The sequence below is a fragment of the Oryx dammah genome, unplaced genomic scaffold (genome assembly GCF_014754425.2).
Source record: "Oryx dammah isolate SB20612 unplaced genomic scaffold, SCBI_Odam_1.1 HiC_scaffold_5, whole genome shotgun sequence".
Lineage (NCBI taxonomy): Eukaryota > Metazoa > Chordata > Mammalia > Artiodactyla > Bovidae > Oryx > Oryx dammah.
This window is the reverse complement of record NW_024070189.1, coordinates 88,203,577-88,224,401: the sequence shown is the minus strand read 5'-3', so window position 1 is coordinate 88,224,401 and position 20,825 is coordinate 88,203,577. Positions and strand designations below refer to the sequence as shown.

The 20,825-nt window shown below is 53.0% G+C and overlaps 1 protein-coding gene across 1 annotated transcript in view; it reads left to right on the top strand.

Moving 5' to 3' along the window:
- Positions 1-4,305: 4,305 nt before the first annotated feature.
- AP3D1 (adaptor related protein complex 3 subunit delta 1) overlaps positions 4,306-20,825 on the top strand; it is a 33,278-nt gene continuing 16,758 nt past the window's right edge. Inside the window, exons 1-6 of the mRNA XM_040241846.1 lie at positions 4,306-4,616; positions 16,330-16,425; positions 16,562-16,642; positions 17,583-17,663; positions 18,836-18,943; positions 20,511-20,640. Of these exons, the coding sequence (XP_040097780.1) occupies positions 4,521-4,616; positions 16,330-16,425; positions 16,562-16,642; positions 17,583-17,663; positions 18,836-18,943; positions 20,511-20,640 (592 nt within the window). The 5' untranslated portion in view covers positions 4,306-4,520. The remainder of the gene's footprint in view (positions 4,617-16,329; positions 16,426-16,561; positions 16,643-17,582; positions 17,664-18,835; positions 18,944-20,510; positions 20,641-20,825) is intronic.

Here is a 20,825-nt window from a genome sequence, read left to right as displayed (position 1 = left end):
AGTTACATCTCTATGAACAAAGGCGCAGTGAATTATAACAAAGAAGGTACTTAACTCAAAGATCTGATGTTGCTAATACCAGGTCTACTACTTGTTTTTCTATCTACCAATTATATGTAAAAATAAAGGATATGAAAATTTGGCAGCAAGTATTGGCTCAACAAATGAAACCTTTAATCAGTCCTATTCTAATGATTTTGACTCTTTGGAGGCCCTTACATTCCTAGGATGTTTTAAGCTTCCTGTGCCTCCTGCAGTCAGGAGGCCTCAAATAATCATAAGCGCAGCTGTACAAGTCCTGCAGGCAGGCTAGAAAGCCATCAGAGGGGTTTTTGCATTGAAACACTCTTTCAAATGCGAAGACTAAAGCCCTGAATTGACTTTTTCCAGAGAATGTCAGAAGAGTGGAAAAGCGGGCAGATTCTTATTTTTTGGGGTACATGCTCAGGAAATGCCAGGGGGAAAACCTGAGATCTGACTCGACCCTGCCCATCAGATCTCTGCCGCATGACCTTGTCACGGGTGGAATTCCTCACGCTGGCCTCCGGCACCGGACCAAGGATCGAACCTATGTCCCCTGCATTGGCAGGCAGGTTCCCATCCACTCTACCACCAGGGAAGCCCCCATCTTAACCATTTTTAAGTGACAGTTGTACATTTACATTCTTGGGCAACCACCCCCACCATCCATCTCCAGAACTTTCTCATCTTCCCAAACTGAAGTTCTGCCCTATTTAAGACTAACTCTCTAGCCCCTGGCCCCCACCAACTACTTCCTATTTCTATGGATCTAACTGGGTTAAAACATACTACTTCGCACATTTTATAAGACCCTTACAAGGTTACATTTCTATTTGTACCTCCCATTCTCCATATACTGTTGCTTTACTTCAAATATGATGTAAAATCAATCTCAGGATTTTGCCAGCGGTCCAGTATTTAGATTACACGCTTCCACTGCAGGGGAGATGAGTTTGATCCCTGGTCAGGGAACTAAGATCCCACATGCTATGTGGCCAAAAAAAAAGACCAGAAAGTTAGAATAGACTTCATTCTACAATGAAGCACAAAACTTCTGAGGTCCCTACTGGATGCCTCACATACTCAATGAATTAAATGCACCTTTTAAAAAAAATAATTATTTTTGTTTGACTGTGCTCAGTCTTAGTTGCAGTATGTGGGATCTAGTTCCCTGGCCAGGGATCGAACCTGTGCCCCCTGCATTGGAGCACAAAGACACCTGCCGGACCACCAGAGAAGTCCCTCTCTCCACCTTTGCTGGCAGGTTCTCCAAGCAGTCCCACAATAGACAAGCTCTCAGGGATTGTCCTTTCCCCAGCCTTGTTCTTTGCCCGGCCTCCTGAAGTTTCACCACACGCACTTATAGCTGGATATTCAAACAAACACCTGAGGGCACTCCTGTGAAGATTTAAGAGCAGTTTCTTAAAATAGTTCCCTGTTCTCCAGCACACCACCCTCCAGATTGCAGCCACTTTGACCTGTCACCTCCCATCTCTGTTTCCTCAGACTATGAAAACTCTGTGTTCTGTTTGGGTTTCCCCTCTCTGACCTACAGCCTGGAAATCACTTACAGGCAGAATTCTGGGGCAACTCTGGGGCTCATCCTGTTTGTTTCCCTCCTCTCTCCACTGCCTATTGTATGCTATCTGAAAACCAGTGTTTTATATATTTTGTCCAGTTCCCTAGTTGTTTTGGGTGGAAGGGCAATTCCCATAGCAATGACTTACCAACTACGTTTCTTTTAAATAGCCGGTGAGGAATCCATTGTGTGGTTATGCCAGAACCTATTTATCCAGTTTTCGGTTCTCTCTTGTATACTTGTTTAACCTATGATGTTACTTAAGCTGGGGCTTCCCAGGTGGTGTAGTGGTAAAGAATCTGCCTGACAAGGCAGGAGACATGGGTTCAATCCCTGGGTTGGGAAGGTCCCCTGGAGTAGGAAATGGCAATCCACTCCAGTATTCCTGCTTGGAGAATTCCATGAGCAGAGGAGCTTGGTGGACTGCAGTCCGTGGGGTTGCAAAGGGTTGGACATGACTGAGCAACTGTGCATGCACGTTAATCTTTCATCATAGATTAATTTTGGCACCTCATAGCATGCAGGATCCTCGTTCTTTGAGCAGGGATCAAACATAGAGCCCCAACCATTGGACTGCCAGGGAAGATCCTGCCATAGATTAAATCTGCACGCAGTTCAGTTCAGTTCAGTTCAGTCGCTCAGTCGTGTCCAACTCTTTGCAACCCCACGAATCACAACACGCCAGGCCTCCCTGTCCATCACCAGTTCCTGGAGTTCACTCAGACTCACGTCCATCGAGTCCGTGATGCCATCCAGCCATCTCATCCTGGGTCGTCCCCTTCTCCTCCTGCCCCCAATCTCTCCCAGCATCAGAGTCTTTTCCAATGAGTCAACTCTTCGCATGAGGTGTCCAAAGTACTGGAGCTTCAGCTTTAGCATCATTCCTTCCAAAGAAATCCCAGGGTTGATCTCCTTCAGAATGGACTGGTTGGATCTCCTTGCAGTCCAAGGGACCCTCAAGAGTCTTAGAACCATGCTGTGTACACTCTTTTATGTTTGGCTTATTATGTTCAACATTGTGTCTGTGTACTTCACCTATTTTGTTCTCTGTTCGTACTTTGTTCTTTTCCTTGCTGCAAAGTTATACCAGGGAATTATGTTTCCATTTTCTGTTGATAGATATTTGGATCCTTTTGAGTTTTTGGCTAAGATAAATACAGTTACTGTGAACATTCTTGTTCCAGTCTTTGGTGGATGTATTTATGCTTTCCTGTCGGGAACAGTGGTAGAATTTTTGGGTTAAAGGGCATACATATATTAGCTTTAAAAGATACAGCCAAAATTTTTTAAAGTTTAGGGCACACCCTGCGATGTATGGGACCTTAGTTCTCAGACCAGGGATGGAACACGTGTCCCCTGCAGTGGAAGCATGGAGTCCTAATCACTGGACTGCCAAGGAAGCCCCCCTCAGTGTGGTTTAACTTTACTTTTCCTTTATGACTGAGATAGGGCATCCTATTGGCCATGTGCATCTCTTATTTTGTGAAGCGCATATTCACAACTTGTGCCATATTTCAACTGGGTTGTCTTTTTCTTCACAATTTGTAGGAATTTTTGTTTGGTTCTGCTTTATTTTCTGTTTAACTATATTGTGGATATAAATCTTTTGTCCAATATATGTATTACAAATATCTTACCCCAGTTTGTGGCTTGCTTCTTTTACTTTCTTCATGGATTCTGGTGGGCAGGAACCAAGTGTATCTCATTCACTTGCCAGGCCTAGGACACAGTTGGCACTCAATAAATGTTAGTTGAAGGAATGAATTGGGCTTCCTTGGTGGTTCAGACGGTAAAGAATCTGCCTACAATAAGGGAAACCAGCAATCGATCCCTGCCTTGGGAAGATCTTCTAGAGAAGGGCATGGCAACACACTCCAGTATTCTTGCCTGGGAAATCTCATGGACAGATGAGCCTGGCGGGCTACAGCCCATCGCCTCGCGAAGAGCCGTACGCGACAGCAACTAAGCACAGCACAGAACGAGTGAATGGGTTGAAGTCCTATCTCTCGATCTCAGTTTCTCCACGTGGGCACGTTAATTCCTGTTGTTCACTCGCTCAATCTTGTCCAACTCTTTGTGTCCCTAAGGACAGCAGTATGCCAGACTTTCCTGTCCTTCATCATCTCCCAGTTTCCTCAGTCATGTCCATTGAGTTGATGATGCCATCCAACCGTTTCATACATTGCCCTTCTCCTCCTGCCTTCAATCTTTCTGCGCATATTATATACTCCCCATATCACAGAATTTTGTGACACTTGTAGGACATACGAGACCAGTCCACCGCAGAGCGGCATTTGGAGGTTCTCTGACAACGTCAGCTTTTAGAATCAGAAAGGGCGGAGCTAGGTTCTTCTCAGGGAACCTCTTCAAGAAGCTCCACGTGGGGGCCCCGCCCACATCTGTCACAGAGTTTAGGGGCGGGGCAAGAAGGCGCGCGTAGAGGGCGTGGTAACATTCCGGAACGGGGAAGTAGGTGGAGTTCCGGAGGTCACTGACCTATGAGGGGGAAGAGCGCTGACACGCAGGGGGCGTGGCTGGGCCGCCCGGAGGCCGTTGTCTGCTTTTCCATTGGACGGCCTGGCGTCGTCAGGGAAACGCGGCAGAGGCACGGCCTATAGGGAGGCGGGGCTTCCGGGGGCGGGCCGCCGGGCCGGGGCTCCCGCCGTCAGCTGACCGGCCGCCATCTTGTCCGCCATTTGCAAGCGGCGCGGCGCGGAGCCGGAGTGGTGGGGAGCGCGGCCTGCCGAGCGGGTCGCTGCCGCCGCCGCCCCGTCAGCCGCCGCCGACCTGGCCTGGGAGTCCGCCCCGCCGCGGCGGCCGGCAGCACAGCGCTCCGCGGGCGGCAAGCGCGGCCGCTGGGCTCCCTCAGGGCGGTCGGCCGTGGGCCTCCCGGGGCTCGAGCCCGGCGGCGGCCGCCGCGATGGCCCTCAAGATGGTCAAGGGCAGCATCGACCGCATGTTCGACAAGAATCTGCAGGATCTGGTGCGCGGCATCCGCAACCACAAGGAGGACGAGGTGATCCCAGCGCGCCGACCCTGGCCCTGGCTCGGACTCTCGCCCTGACTGACCCAGTCCGACCCGACCCTGTTCCCGGCTCTGCCCCTGACTCCGGCCCCCCGCCCGCCCCCGCGGCCCTGCTCCCGGCTGGAGCCCCGCCTGCCTGCGGCCTCGACCTCCGTATCTCTGCCCGTTCCTTCTCCGACCCTTAGTTTATCCTCTTGGAGTTGGGGGCCCGTCTCCCGCTCCCCAAGGGTGGCCGGAAAGAGACTTCGCAGGTTCCCACCCTCGCTAGCGGCGGATCTCCGATCTTGAATGTGTTTCTGTATCTCTTGTTCAAAATGCAGAGCCCCCTGCCCCGCCCCAGGCCTTGGACTCCTTGTTGGGGGACCCTCCTCTTCTGCGGGCCGCCCCCGGAGGAAACCCCTTCTGGGATAAACGCACGTCCAGGTTGCTCCCCGGTGTCTGGTCCGGAATTGGCTCCTGGGCTCGAGTCCCCCAGAAGGTGGGGCCGCCCCTCCTAGCGGGTAAGGGGTGGGGCAGCCGACGTTCTAGGCCGAATTAAGGAAGCAGCTTAGGAGTCCTGGAATAGGGAAGCAGACTTCAACTAGACACCCGAAAGCCAGAGGGGAAAAGGTTTTCCAGAAGTAGTGTTGTAACAGTGGGCACCATTTTCTTCCCTCCCGCCACCGCGAAACCTGTGACCTAGATTTAGGAGGAATGGGGACAGTTAGTGACCACCAGACGGCTGGCTTCCGGAGAGGGAGACCCAAACCTGCACTTACACAATGGAAGGTGGAGCAAGTCCCCTTTTCCTTGCCTGAGAGTGAGGCTCCCCGATGGAGAGCAGCTGTCGGACAGGTCCCACCACCAGGTGCCACCTGGCCGGCCCTCACAATGGCGCCGGGGAAGCCAGCAGAGCCGAGAGGAAAGTGCAGGGACATTAAGGAATTCGCTGGCAGGCACCAAGAGCCCCGGGCACTGTCCTTCTTCGGAGAGCTTGAGTTCCTGCCTCTGTTGCACTTTTTCAGAATGGGTGTGACCTCGCTGAAATGTAATTAGGTTATTTTGGTTCATTTCTGTAACTCGCCCACCTTCCCTTCTTTGGCTGCACCTAGGTTTTGCATCATGTTAGACACTCTGGCCAGTTCTGCTGGTCACAACAATAGTGAACTCTTGGTCTGATCTTTAGTTTCTCTTTGAAAGAATAGCTGGTCAGCCTGCATTTCAGACCCCAGGGCATGGCAAAGCAAATATGTGGAAGGAGTTTGTGCCCTCAGATTTCTTTTTCTGCGCTGGTTGAGCTCCAGATACCCCCCCTCTGGTAGTGGGTGTTATTGAGCAGTGTGTTCCGAGATTCTGAGGAGGGGTTGAGGGTCTTTGCGCTGGAGAAATGCGAGTTCGTTAGGGCGTCTGCTTTTTAGAGTGCAAGCCTGTCATCAGGGGCAGTGCCCTGAATCGTGCTCTATTCACTTGGAATTGGTAGGAACTGATGGCTCGATCCTCAGGCTTGGAGCCCATTATTTGGCATTTTGATGGTGGTGGTGCCTGGGTTCCACGCAGATGCTGTCCAAGCCTGTGGGCGATTCCCACAGGATGTGGCTCAGGATTCAAGGGTCCCTCATCAGAAGAGCCGTGATCTGGTCGGTCGTGACTGGCTCCAGATGTTGGGGAGCATAGCAGGCAGCTCTGGGGTTACTCTTAGCTCCCAAACCACCCCCCATTCCTAGGAAGACTGGCAGCAGTGTAGTTTTCCCTCAGAGTTTACTGTTTACAGTAGATTGTAGCTTAAACTCCTGGTGTGGCACCATAGAAGTGAGGCTTGGCAGTGACTAAAAGAAGCCAGATGGAATGGCACCATAATTTAGCATGTGATGTTGTGAGACCCAAGTCCAGGTTCTTGGTCCTATTTGAGTGAGGGGAGAGTTCCCTAGTGTAAAGTGGGAGGGACGGCTACCCCCCCCCAATCTTGTTGAGTGCCTATAACGCAGGCTTCTGTGAGCTCCCCAAAGAAGAATCTAGAAAGTCCAGACCCCTGGCAGAGTAACTGTGAAACTTTTGCTTCTGCTTGGGGTAGTAAGCATGTGCATGCCTGTGAGTGGGGTTACCATGGAAAACATGCTTTTTACAGTGAGTCAAAGAAGTTTGAAAAATAATGGGCTGATTCCCATCTTTCTGGGGTGCTTGAGTTTCAGTGTATATTAATACAGCACCAGGTCATGTGGGCAGGTGAGGAAAGTCACTTGGGAGTGTCCTTGCTTCTGAAACTTGTGTATAACTAGGAAAAAACCAAATGATTTTCAATGTTGAATTCTTATGAGTATTTTTCATATTTGGGGGAAAACCTTTTCTTTCAGCCTTTTAAAATTATATGCATAACTTTTTAAAGTGAAAAGATAAAATACTTCTTCCCAGAAATCAGTTGGAGGGTTTTTTTCTGTAAATAGAACTTGAGGGAGATTCTGTTAAGGTTTTGTGCTGGTCTTCCCTGTTATGGTGGCAGCCCTTCCTGAGTGCTGTCCACGTCCCTGAAGTGCTCCTGAGGACCAACCCTCTGAGTGTGGGTGCACACCTCCGCCCGCGGCCCCCCGCCCCCCCGCTCCCGCCAGCAATCAAGTGAGTTCCACTTTCTCTGTCTGTGTCCCAGCTCACTCCATCAGGTGGCACCTTGCATTTGTCAGTTTTTGTGTGGGGTCTGAGCTTGCGTCTAACCTACTCAACTGGTTTCTGAACTTGAAAAATTCAGTCCTAATTGTGTATAGTCCGGCTGTGTGTATCCATAGGTTCTGCATTCACCAACAGGATTGAAAGTATATTTTTAAAAATTCCAGAAAGTTTCAAGAAGCAAGACTTGAATTTGCTGCACACTGGCAACTATTTGAATACACAGCACTTACATTGGGTCAGGTGTTGTAAGTCATCTCACAATGAGTTAAAGTGAACGGAAGGATGTGTGTACGTCATGTAGCAGTTCATTGTATAGGAGGGACTGGAGTGTCTGAGGATTCTGGTGTCTTTGGGGGTTTGGAACCAGTCCCCTGCAACACCAAGGGTTAACTGTGGAGTGGTATTTTGAAATTGGGCATAATCTGGGATTAAGATTGAACTGTACGAAGTGCTGTTATTCTAGGGTCTCTGACCTCAGAAATGCAGTTTCCTGGGGTTCAGCCCTTGCCAGGGTGTCTGGGGCTCCTCGGGCCGTGAGGTGCATGCACTAGGGACAGTTACTGAAGCATGTATCGTGTCTGGTGCGGTGCTTTTGGTTATTCTGTAAGACTTTCTATTTTAAAACCTGAGAAGACTAAAGATAGGAAGTTTAGTAAACACCCTGAGTCAGGGTGTCTCCTCCTTGGCACTGCTGACTTCAGTCTGGGTCAGTCCTGAAGGGGGCTGTCCTGGGCACTGTGGGGTGTTGAGCAGCGTCTCTGGCCCCACCTGTGTGATGCCAGGCCTCCCCCAGTCTTGATAATCACAGTGTTCCCCAGATACGCCCCAGTGTCCCCTAGGCGTGGGATCCCCTGACCATAATTGATAGGGAAAAGTTCTCTGGGTTCCTTAATGCTGCCCCTTCATCTAGGTGACCCTTGTTCCCTGTGCTGTCACTGTGTTGTTGGACCCTATTCTGTTGTGAGATAAGGAGGCCTGTCCCTGCTCCTGTGGCAGAGCTCCGGGAACCTTTGTAGCTTCCTAAGCAACAGAGGTAACTGGGAGCATCCTGGTTGGGGTGTTCAGTTTCTGCCCCCGGTTTCTGGCCCCAAGCTGCTGAGTCCCTTGGGGTTTCCTGGGAGATGGGATGTCTTTTGTTCTGATGAGGTGACTCTTTGTGGGACTGGGGCACCAGAAAGGCCAGGCCATGGTTTGAAACTTGGAACTTTCAGACACTCCCCTCCAGTCCTCTAGAGAAGGAGGAGGGGCTGCAGGTGGAGTTTATGATGGATCATGTATTTGTGATGAAGCCTCCATAAAAGTCTCTGAAGTGTGGGCCTCAGGGAGAGTCTTGGTTGGTGAAAGCACCTGTGTGCGGGGTGGCACACCGCCTGCTGTGAGGGCAGAAATCCTACCTCTGGGCCCTGTGCCCTGCCCCCTTGCCTCTTTGGCCAGCTGTCCGTCTATTGGCTTTGTTGTGCCCTTACTATGTAATACGCTGGAAAACATAAGTAAGTGCTTCCCTGAGGCAAGGGGGGTTCTGGGAACCCTGATTTACAGCTGGTTGGTGTGTGCGGTGGGGGCAGACCTGTGGGGTCTGTGCTGACTCCTGGCGGGTGTGTGTCAGAACCCAACTGAGTTGTGGGACCCCCCTAGGGTCACGGGGTTGGTTGGAGGGAGGATGGTCCGTGTTTCCTAGGCAGCCCACAGGGTGTGTCTTCCGGGTTTGTGCTGTTTTTCTCTAATTATTAGTTGTGCAGAATGTGACACACCGGCACTGAATTAAACGTTACACAGTTTAAGTATGGTGATAGTAATCATGCTGAGTTTTCTGCCTGTCATTTCCTTGCTTTGCTCAGTTTTCTCCCTTAATATGTGTGTCCCTGGACAGTGTTGCTTGCTTCTGGTCATCTGCAGCGGCCGCTCTCACTCTCTGCCACGGGAAAGAGCCATCATGACTTGTTCATTTCCGTCGCCGACAGGGGTGTGTTGTCTTTCTACACCAGGGTTCCTTTATCCATTGGACTATTGCTGGACATCTGGCTTGTTTCCCACCGGGGGCATTTATGTGCCGCTGTGTACAGGAGGGTGGGCCGCTGTGGTGGGAGTGGGAGCGGGAGCAGCCTCAGCCTCCCCCTGGCTGTGTCCTCGCTGGCCGTGTCCTCGTGAGCGGTGTCCTCTTGGGTCGTGGCCACCACGAGGGCTGCTATGGCTTCTGCTTCGAGCAGCAGCCCCGGGGCCTCCCTGCCTTCCCTCTGCTTGGCGTGGCGCCTTTTGCTGACTCCATGAAGCTGTCTCTTCAGGATTTGGGCCTCTTTCTGTGCATTTTTCCCCTGACTGGGGGAGTTTTCAAGGGTACACTCTAGGCCTAGATGCCATGGGTGGCGGCAGCTGTGAGGACCGAGTCTGGGGAAGGGGGTCTGTGTGGCCCCTGGGGATACCCAGCTGCGTGAGGGCTCCAGGAGGTTGAAAGACTGCAGGTGGCTAAGGCAGGCTCAAGGCCGGAATCCCCCTCCGGCACTGGGGACACGAGGACTTAGTCATCCCTCAGGGTGGAGGGGCATCCCGGGCACTGGAGTGTGGAGCAGCCTCCCTGGCTCCTTCACGTGCCAGGAGCCCCCAGTCCTGATGAACACGGATGTCCTAGGTGGGGCCTGGCATCCCCCGGGGCACGGTCGCCTCTCTGGGAACCTTGGTCTGGGACCTCACTGAGAGATGGTGTGGGAGGTTGGGAAGTCTGAGGCTTGACTGCGGTCCCTGCAGCTGATCCACGCTGAGTCCTGGGCCTGTGATGGGCACAGGCAAGACGGGTTCACCCCCCCTTGTGGAGTGTCCTCATTGTGGGCCAGCTTGTACATTGTCAGAATTCTCCTGTTCTGACACTGACTTGCCTTGCCTACATTTTGGGGTTGAAGTGTATTTTCTTACTGAAGTGATGATCGTAGTAGATGGCAGCTGGTTGTTGCTGGCAACGTAGATGGAGTGACAGAGACAGCCTTCTCTGGTCCCCTGTCGTAATAGATGTCCATCTCTGGTGATGACCTCAACCATGTCCAGCAACTCTCTCCCCCAGGAGTCTCAGGACTGCTGCTTACAGGAGCAGGGTGGAGGGGCTCTGGGCTCTGAACTGGGGACCCTGCAGGCAGCCGAGGGTGATGGCAAGACCCACATATTTATGACGATTCGGAGAGAACCTCTTGGAAATGTTGGTGGACCAGGCAAGTGAGATGATGTCCTCCAGGAGGTGGACAGATCATCCTGACAATGCTGCTTTACTTGGGTTAGAAGTCATCAAGCCCCAGAAAGATAGGGAGGAACCTTAAACGCACGTGACTAAGTGGAAGACACTGTCTGAAAAGTCTCCACACTGTGATTCCAGCTTTGGGACATTCTGGAAAAGGAGGAGCTCTGTAGAAGGATCGGTGGTTATGGGGAAGGGGGGACGGATGGGCGGGGCCAGAGGGGTTTAGGGCAGTGACTCTGTTCAGTGATACAGTGATGCTGGGTGCCTGTCAGTGTACATACATCTGTCAGGACCCACAGAGTGAACCCTGACACCAGCTGTGGATCTTGGGTAATGACGTGTCTGTGAGTTCATCAATTGTACAGATGCGCACTGTTGAGGACGCTGTGCATACGTGGGGGCGGGCGAGCCGGGAATCTCTACCTACCACTCAGTTCTGCTTGAACCTAAAACTGCTTTAAAAAAAGAAGTCTTTTTTAAAAGAGACTCCCTGGTCCAGGTGTGTGGTTTTTGATCCTGCCAACCCATCAGGGTCAAGGGCAGCTTCTTGGGTCAACCCCTCAAGGTCTGACCCCACTCCTCTGGGAATCTTGGGGTGTCTTAAGTGACCCAGGGGGCTCTTCTAAGAAGACAGGGTTGGATGGCTATTTTACCATAGCTGCCGGGTTCATACCAGGCGTGTGTCCTTTGCTCTGGATAAATTCGGGGTTGCACATCCATCTCAGCATTGTGTGCTCCGTGGTGAAGTGTGGCTGCTCAGAACAGGGGGTGAGAATTTCATCATGTTCGCATCACCAACTTCTGTTTTTGAAACAAGTGTTAAGAACACGTAGTCATGTATACTTTTGATCTTAAAATAGCTTCTAATTTCTGTTTTTAATACAGATAGACCTTATTTTACTGCTTTCTCCGTGATCATGCTTTCCATGTACTGCGTGTTTCGCAAATGGAAGGTCTCTGATGACCCCACAGCGAGCAAGCATGTTGCCACATTTTCCAACAGCATTCCTTCACTTTGTGTCTCTGAGTCACGTTTTGGTAATTCTCACGAATTTTCAGTTATTATGTGATGGTGATCTGCGGTCAGCAATCTCTGGTGTTACTCTCACAATTGTCTTGGGGCTCCATGAACCTCACCCACATAAGACGTGGCACGATCATTTGTGGAAGTGATAACACAGGTGGAATATTATGTAGCTTCATTGATAAGGGCTTGGGAAAATCAACTCCAGCTGTGAAGGAAGTTCTTCTGTAGGTAAAATGCCATCAGATAGCATCGGACATGATGGAGAAACCATCTATGAAAGGAAGAGGCCATTGATTCTGCAGATTTCACTGTTGACTTGTTTTAAGAATCTGCCGTGACCACCCAGTCCACAATGGAGGCAGGACCTTCACCAGCAAAAATATGGCTTGCTGGGAATTCCCTGATGGTCCAGTGGTTAGGATCTGTGCTTTCACTGTTGAGGGCCCAGGTTTGATCCCTGGTTAGGGAACTAAGATCCTGCCCCATCCCCCCAAAAAGGATGGCTTGCTGAAGCCTCAGATGATGGTTGGCGTTCTTTGCAATGAAATTTTGTTTGGCTGCACCAGGTCTTATTTGTGGCACATGGGATCTAGTTCCCTGACCAGGCGTCGAACCCTGACCCTCTGCATTGGGAACTCAGAATCTTAGCCACTGGACCACCAGGGAAGTCCCACAATAAAGTATTTTTAATTAAGGTGTGTACTTAAGTTTTTTTAGACACAATGATGTGGCACATTCAGCAGACAACAGAGTAGTGTGAATGTAGCTTTTACGTGCACCAGGAGACCACTTAGTTTGTGTGACTCACTTTATTGCGATATTCGTTGTATTGCGGTGGTCTGGGACCCTCCCTACAATACCTCCTACATCTGCCTGTATAATTTACTGGATCTAGATCCTTTGTATACCCTGGCCTTTTTATTTTTTATTTTTCTTCTTTGTAAAAAGGAGAAAAAATACTTCATTGTTAGCAATGCTGCGTGTAAATCAGACTACAAAGACTAATATACTGTTTTCTCCCATGTTCCTTACTTTAACTTCGTATGTGTAACTCTGTTTTAGATAAATATGTAAACACTCCTGAGTGAAGCATATCCTTCTAATATTTCACAGTCCTTTCCTCCCTGTCCCGCCTGTAGGAACCCCAAGCCTGTGCACTGTTCACTTGTGTTGTGGCTGAACATTAGTGTTGAGGAAGGGTTTCCTTCCTTGGGTCAGTCACTTTTGGGGGCTCGGCTGTTGCCCCAGGGGGTGCTCTGAGGTGCAGGGTCGCTGTGGGGGGGTGGTTACTCTGCTTTCATCTCTGAGGGACGGTCTCGGGTGGGGAGCCCTGAGCCCCCGCCTCCCCTAGCTCAGGGCTTCCCTCTGGGTCCTCCTCTGGCTGCTCTGGAGACTGTCTCCGTAGTCTCAGTTTTTGGCACTTTGTCTGTGATGTGTCTGGGTGTGATTTTCCTTTGTGTTTCGTATTGCGGAGAACCGGCGCTAGGTTTATGGAAGTTGTCGGTTTATGTCTTTCACCAGATTTGGGTAGACTTGAGCTCTTATTTCCAGCTGCTTTCCCTGCCCTTCCTTCCCTGGGTCTCAGGCGTGCGCTTGCTGCACCTTTATTGCACCCTTTTCTGACTCTGCTGTGTTCAAGGCGTCGCTCTTGTCCCACCATCATGCTGCCACCTCTCTCCTCAGCTTCCGCTCCCTCCTCAGTCCCTGCTGTTTCCCTTCCCCGGATTTCCACCTGATGGTTCTGTGTAGCTTTCCTTTCTCTGTGAGACGTCCTCTCTTTATTCATTACAAGTACATTTTCTTTTTGGCCCTGAGAGCATGGTTACAGTAGCTGAGTTGAAACCTCTATATGTTCATTCCATCCCTAGAGACATCTCAGGGTTGGTCTTTGCTGGCCATCTTTTGTTTTTCTTCTTGGATATAGGTTATAGTTTCCTGTTTCTAATTTTTTTTTAAGTTAAGCAGGGGTTTTGTTTTTTAGTCTTTGTTGCTGCGCGGCTTCTCTCAGTTGTGGAGAGCGGGAGGTGCTCTCTAGTGCTGCTTGGGCTTCTCGTTGCGGTGGCTTCCCTTGTTGTGGAGCACGGGCTCTGAGGCACATGGACTTCCGTAGTTGCGACACACAGACTTAGCTGACTTGTGGCATGTGGGATCTTCCCGGACCAGGGATCGAACCTGTCTCCTGCATTGGCAGGCGGATTCTTTACCACTAAGTCACTAGGGAAGCCCTCCTGTTTCAAATTTGAATAATTATGGACTGTGACCCAGACACTGTGGATGGTGTGTTGCAGACACTCTGGATTCTGTTGTGTTCTCTGCAGAGTGTTGGTTTTACAGGGAGGGGTGTGTTTTAGGGCGGTGACCTTGTCTGGGCTGGAGCTCTGGCTCTGTGTGCCTGCAGTGGGCTGCAGTGCAGGCTGTGTGCGGTATTCTGGTGGGGACGGGGTCCTGGGGTCCGTGGGGCAGGGTTCATGTGAGGCTGTCCGCCCCCTTCCTGTCTCCCCTCACTTCCCAGCGGCTTCATTCGCCCAGGATCAAAGCTGGGGCAGGACCCAGTGGTCTCTCCTGCCCTGCGCTGTGGGAGAGTCACTTGCAGACAGGGCTGCGGGAGGCTTGGTCTGAGGATGGCTGCACAGATGTTAGCAGGAACGGACTCTGCCTGGCCTCCCTAAGCCAAGGGGTCCCTAGGCCGCCTGGAAATCATGTGCAGAGAGCATGGTGTGCTGGCCTTTCACCAGCTGACCAGCTTCTGTGTTGAGGTGCCAGTATGGGAGCATGTTTGTGAGCACCTGTTTGCCCCTGGGCACTGCTGACGGTAAAGCGTCTGCCCCTGGTAGCTCAGACAGTAAAGCGTCTGCCTACAGTGTGGGAGGCCCCTCAATCCCTGGGTCCAGAAGATCCTGTGGAGAAGGAAATGGCACCCCACTCCATTACTCTTGCCTGGAAAATCCCATGGATGGAGGAGCGTGATAGGCTACAGTCCATGGGGTCTCAAAGAGTCGGACACAACTGAGCGACGTCACTTTCACTGCAGAAGCAGGTCTGCAGGGCTGTGTGCTCGGCCAGGTTCTCCACACTTGGGATGGTCTGTCTGCTCTTTCCCTTTTAAATCATTAACTGCCAGTCCAGGGTGCAGAAAGGGGTCATCCCTGCACAGGTATGGGACTGAGGCTCCAGGGGATTAGTAATTGGAAGCCTGTTGGAAGGATCTGGTGACTTGTGTTCCATTGTCCGACTCGGTCATGGAATATATATCAGACGCTGGCTGAGGGCTCACGCTGGGGGCGCCTTCCCCAGGAGCCTGTGCTGGAGCCCCCAGAGGTCCGGGGTGACACTGGATGCAGGGTGTATCCACTGGGAGCAGGGCTGCTGTGCTGGCCACCCTGCTATTGGTCAGATCAAAGGCTCCTCCTCCTCTTGGGAAGGCGGGGCGGGCACCAGAATCCCCCACAGCCTGGTGACAACTGGACTCCATGTTGGCAGGTTTGGGTTTTCTTGCGACTGCCACTGTAACATCTGTGCGTGTCTCTGGATGGGAGCCTTATGTCTCATGGGGCACGTTCCTTGCTCTGGGCTTCGTGTGTCAGTCCAGGCTTTTGATTGGTGTTCTAGTATGAGTGCTAGAAACCCAGAAAACCCAGGAAAATTGAAAACATGTGTCCGCATAGAGCCCTGCCCCATGGCAGCATGTGTCGGAAAAGTGGGAAGCTGGGAGGGCTCCGAGCCCTGCCCTGCTGGGAGGATGGACACGTGGTGGCCGTGGAGCCGAACGCAGATACACTGCAGCGCCACTGAGAGGAGGGTGGGGGCTGCACACAGACCCCTGATGCATGCAGGAGAGGCTGCTGGTGGCACGAACTCAGAAATGGGGAGCCCTAGGGGAATTTGCAGCGCCGCCTGCCCAGGGTGGCTGGTCTTGGAGGACCTGGGGGCCACAAGGGCTGGGGGCGGACAGTCCCCACCCCCCAGTGGCCCTCATGTGCCTACACTGTCTGGATGGCCTGGCCCCAGAGCGAGCAGGGGGCCTGTGTGGGCCCTCTCACTCAGATGGGCCACGAACACAAGTCCTTCAGGGGCTGGAACATGCTGGTGAGCTCATCTGGGGACTGCCCCTGTTCTCCCCAGCCCCCCACCTGCCCCTCGGGAGGAGGGCCCATGGGGGATCGTGGGCAGTTCATCACACTGACAGGATTTCTCGGGGTAGCAGCCATGTTGTCATACCCGTACAGTGTGACTCCTTGCTCTCATGGGTATGATGCACTGGTTTTTAGTACATTCAGAGAGTTCTGTTTAATTCCAGAACATCCATCACTCCATCCTCATTAGCAGACACCTCCCCACTCCCTGGCCCTGGCAACCAGGAGTTCATTCTTTGTCTCTGGATTTGCCTCTTCTGGACATTTCCCATCGAGGGAAGTGCACACTGTGTGTTCTGTGTCTGTCTTAGGTTTCAGCCAGACACTTAAAAGTGAGAATTGCTCAGTTGTGTCTGACTCTTTGTGACCCCATGAACTATACACAGTCCATGGAATTTTCCAGGCCAGAATACTGGAGTGGGTAGCCTTTCCCTTCTCCAGGGGAAAGGATTCCCAACTCAGGGATCGAACCTAGGTCTCCTGCCAGCTGGATTCTTTACCAACTGAGCCACAAGGGAAACCCAAGAATACTGGAGTGGGTAGCCTATCCCTTCTCCAGGGGATCTTCTGGACCCAGGAATCAAATTGGGGTCTCTTGCATTGCAGGTGGATTCTTTACCAACTGAGCTACCAGGGAAACCAGACACTCGCAGCTCCTCAATTTTTCTTCTTTCGTTTTAGGCAAAATACATCTCTCAGTGCATCGATGAAGTCAAGCAGGAGCTGAAGCAGGACAACATCGCAGTGAAAGCCAACGCGGTCTGCAAGCTGACCTATGTGAGTGCTGGCCGCTCGCTCTGTCGGGCGGGGGCTGAGACCCTGTCTCTCCTCATCTGTCTCCTCATCCTCTGGGCCCAGGGAGTTGGGGGAGGGGGCTGGGCAGGAGCCTAAGACCCTGGCTCTGTTGCCACAGCTGCAGATGCTGGGCTACGATATCAGCTGGGCTGCCTTCAACATCATCGAAGTGATGAGCGCCTCCAAGTTCACATTCAAGGTGAGGGGACAGCCTGCTGTGGGTCCTGAACCCCCTGGGTGGGGTCCTGGGGGAGGGAAGGCGTGTGTCCTGTGATGAGGCTGGGCTGGGAGGGGACACAGTGGCAACCACTGGAGACCCATTCCCATCATACATCTGCCTAGCAAGGTCTTAGCACCATTAACACCATGTTTTCTTTTCTGTTTTAAGTAGTGTCAGTGAAGTTAAGGTTTGTAGGGGTGGTTATGTATTTTGTGATACAAATTAAATTTGTAACCTTTCAAAAAAAAAAAAAAAAACCACCACAGGCAGGCACTGATCATCCCCCTAGAGCCCGCCACTGGTCAGTTGTCCTGGTGCTTCTCAGCACCCTCTGCCTTCATCTCATGGAGCCTACTCATACCACTTTGAGGTATTGCTTTTCTATTACTTGATATTATAACAACTGAACACGTTGTCTCCCGCTTTAGTAAATGTCCTGGAAAGCAGTCTTCACCACCGGCAGCCTATTTAGGGGCGTCCCATGGTTCTCCCTGGGAACACGCCCTGCAGGCATCTGAGGCTGAGGCTGTGTCCTCCTGAGGGACCTGGTCATTCATGCTGCCTACCGGTTTCTCCTGGAGAGGAAATGAGATGCTGGGTTTGCCAAGGTTGGGCTAGTGCCCTGCCCGTGTGTTGGAGTGTCACACATTTGTGTGTGGGTATGCCTCCAGGCTACCCCAGCCACAGAGGTGGGAGCCCATGGTTATCCCGTGTTTGTGAGACTCATTCTATCAGCTACTGAGCAGGCGATGAGGATGTACAGGGCAGTGACAGGCCATGCTGGCTGACTTGACAGCCACTGTGTTCCAGAGACCACGCACTTGGGGCGGGGTGTCCTCTTCCTGGTGGGGGATGGGCCAGCCAGGGCTGCGTGGCCCGCTCCCCTTGTGCCCGACGCCTCTGTTTGTTGCACTCACAGCGAATTGGCTACCTCGCGGCTTCCCAGTGCTTTCACGAAGGGACCGACGTCATCATGCTGACCACCAACCAGATCCGCAAGGTAGGGGCCTCTCACCCCACCATGGGAGCATGTGGAGAGTGGGGGTTAGTGGGCAGTGGATGGTCTCCACCCTCCTCGGAAACAACAGTGGTGGGCGGCATGTGTGGCCCTCCTCTTGAGTTCTCTTAGTGTTGAGGGACTGCCCCTAGTCACTCTTCAAGCCCTGCCCCCTCTCGTGGGGGAACCTGCTGAGGGGGTGGCACCTTCTGCCCACTGGGTGCTGGGCATTGGCTGGTGTGTCTCTCTGGCCCTGAGTGGTTTTCAGCTCTGTGGTGAGAGCAATGAGTGCTCTGCTCTGCCCTAGCCCAGGGACTTGATCAGTTCTTGCTGAGAGTGGTCAGGGGGCCATCAGAGGCACCCTTCCTGGACAGAACTGCCATGAGCCTGTGGCCCTGGGTCCTCAGATGGCTGGGGGAGGCCTGCTACCCAGGAGCTGGTGTGGTCACCCTGCAGGGCACAGGTGACTGGGCTCCCGGGCAGGTGCTGTGGGGCAGGCAGGCTGTAGGAGTTGCCCGGAGGCCTCCACACACCGTGAGGTGTGGCTGCTGCCCGTGTCAGGCTCTGCAAGTCACTCTGAGTGGAGGGATGTGCTGTGAGGCCCAGTCTCCACATCCGGGGTTGCAGTGAACTTTAAGAGCCTATGTTTTTGTACCATCACCACAGTCTAGGAGATTAACTCTTCAGACACTTCTGGGGGCACCTGTTACACATGTGAAGTGTGGGGAGGGTCCCCTCTCTGTGCCAAGACGGGGCTTCCACGCAGGTCAGCGGGAGCTGAGGCTGGGGCGTCAGGCAGGGCAGTTGCGCTTCTTCTGCTGGTTCTCCGCTCCCTGAGAGGTGGGACTCCAGTGGAGGCTTCTCAACACTTGCAGAGGGGCCTAGAGGAGTCATCTGTGGGTGTCTCCCTGTGGGGGCCCCTGCTGCGTGCCTCTGGGTGGTCAGGGCCCTGGGTTCTGCAGTTTTGCCATGTTACACACCTGGAGCGAGGGGCAGCCGTCGCCTCTGTCCCCCCAGAGCCATCCCAGCTCTTCTTGGTGACAGAGCGGAACTGGCTGCTCCTCATGAATCCTTGTCCCACATGTCTCCAGACCCAGGGCAGGGCTGGCGGGCGCAGTTGGGGCCCAGCAAGCCATGGGCAGCACCCGCCTCTGACCCTCGCATTCCCTTTCCAGGACCTGAGCAGCCCCAGCCAGTATGACACTGGCGTCGCGCTGACTGGCCTGTCCTGTTTTGTTACCCCAGATCTTGCCAGAGACCTGGCCAACGACATCATGACTCTGGTGAGTCTTGGAGTGGGCCCTCCCCTTGCCTTTACTGCCTCGGGTGCCAGGGTAACCTGGTTGTAAAGTCACGCTGAGGGCACTCGGGGGGTGGAAACAGCCTGGGTTCCTGGGGTGAGCTGGGACACCTAGTCACCGTCTCCCCCTCCATCACCTGAGGGGCCCGACTTGCACTTCACCTCCTCTGGAATGGTCCTCTCCGGAAGGGCAAGGTCTAGCTGGGGGCGGTGGTGGGCGCTTGACCCACCAGCTGTGTTCTTACTGAGGCATGAGTGGCAGTGGTAGTGGTCTCAGCGGGCAGCACGGTCAGGTAGTCTCTGTCCAGGACACCTTTTATCTTCATTTGGGTACAGTCTGATGTCTGGTGGCTCTGTTCATCTGAAAAGCAGAATTCCCAGCCAGCTTTGATCTCTAGGGCGGGCAGGAACCTTGTTGTGAAATGTGGATGTGTTCTTAGAAATCGCAGCCCTCAACTCTAGTAAAAATAAGAAAGAAAGAGAAATGAAACTGGAATTGACTCTAAAACAACCACAAAAGAACAAAGACCTCATGGCCCTGAGGGTCGCCAGCACCTCATTCTCCATGATTGGGAGGCTCCCCATCTGACCATGTCATAGCATGTGCGAGGGCGGTGCGTCCCTCCCGGAGCGTTCTGTCCAGAGGCAGCCTGTTTGCTGTGTGGGTGCTCCAGTCTTGGTTTGCAGTCTTGAAGGCTGTGAGTAGAGTCAGCTTCTAGGTCCGGGGCTTGTAGTAAATGATGTGTCCACACATGCTCCCGCCCCTTTGCCCATACCGTGTCCCTGGGCTTCCCAGCGGCCAGGGCAGACTCTGTACAGAGACCCTGGCTGACAAAGCCAACAGTACTGACCCTCTGGCCCACTTCAGGAGGCGTGAGGACCCGTTCAGGTGACGGTGGTCACACACCCACAGGAGGGCGGTAGGAATTTGTCTTGGTGCTGGGTCTAGAGGGCAGGGCAGCTTTCTCAGGCCAGGTTCCCAGGGCCCCAACAGGTGAGGAGTGTGCCCACCTACAGACAAGAGGCCCTCGTGGCCAGAGCACAGTCCTGAAAGCAGGGCAGGAGCTCTGGGGTCCCATGTTGGGGTGCAGAGCAGCATCCTGCCCTGGGGACAGGTCTCGGTGACCAATGGATCTCATGGCCAGGGCTGACAGTGGAGGCGGACCTCGGCCTCCAGAGGGCAGGCTGGGGTCATGGACTGAGGAAGGCAGGATTTGATTCTAAGACACTGTTGTGTGGTCCTGGGCTTGGTGGGGAGGAGGGCAGTAGAGTAAATGTGCAGACAGGGCTCAGAGACCAGGAGCCAGTTAAGCTGGAGAGAGAGTTTTCCTTCAGGTTATAGAGATGAGATGCAGGCAGATGTGGGAGATGAACACAGGAGGGAGTGGAGGTGAGGGGGGTGGGGGATGAGCAGGGGGTGGGGGCTAGGAGGGAGACAGGGTAGTGGGAGGTGAGCAGGAGGTGAGCCGGGAGTAGAAGGTGAGATAAGGAGGTGAGGGGTGCGGGGCACAGGGGCGTCAGCAGGGAGATCTATGCTGTCTGCCCCACAGATGTCACACACCAAGCCGTATATCCGGAAGAAGGCGGTGCTGATCATGTACAAGGTGTTTCTGAAGTACCCTGAGTCCCTGCGCCCTGCCTTCCCCCGCCTGAAGGAGAAGCTGGAGGATCCCGACCCTGGTATGTTGATTTGAGTTAGAAAGGCCCTGTGGGGCCCGTGTAACTGAGGGCCTGTGGAGGGGTGCTAGGCCTTGGGACCCTGTCCTCGACCCTCCTCTATTTTCCCACCAACCTGGAGTCCGCCCTTCTCCAGACCACCCTGTTCCTGTGTCTTTGGTGTGGGATTTAGAAACCAAGACCTGGGT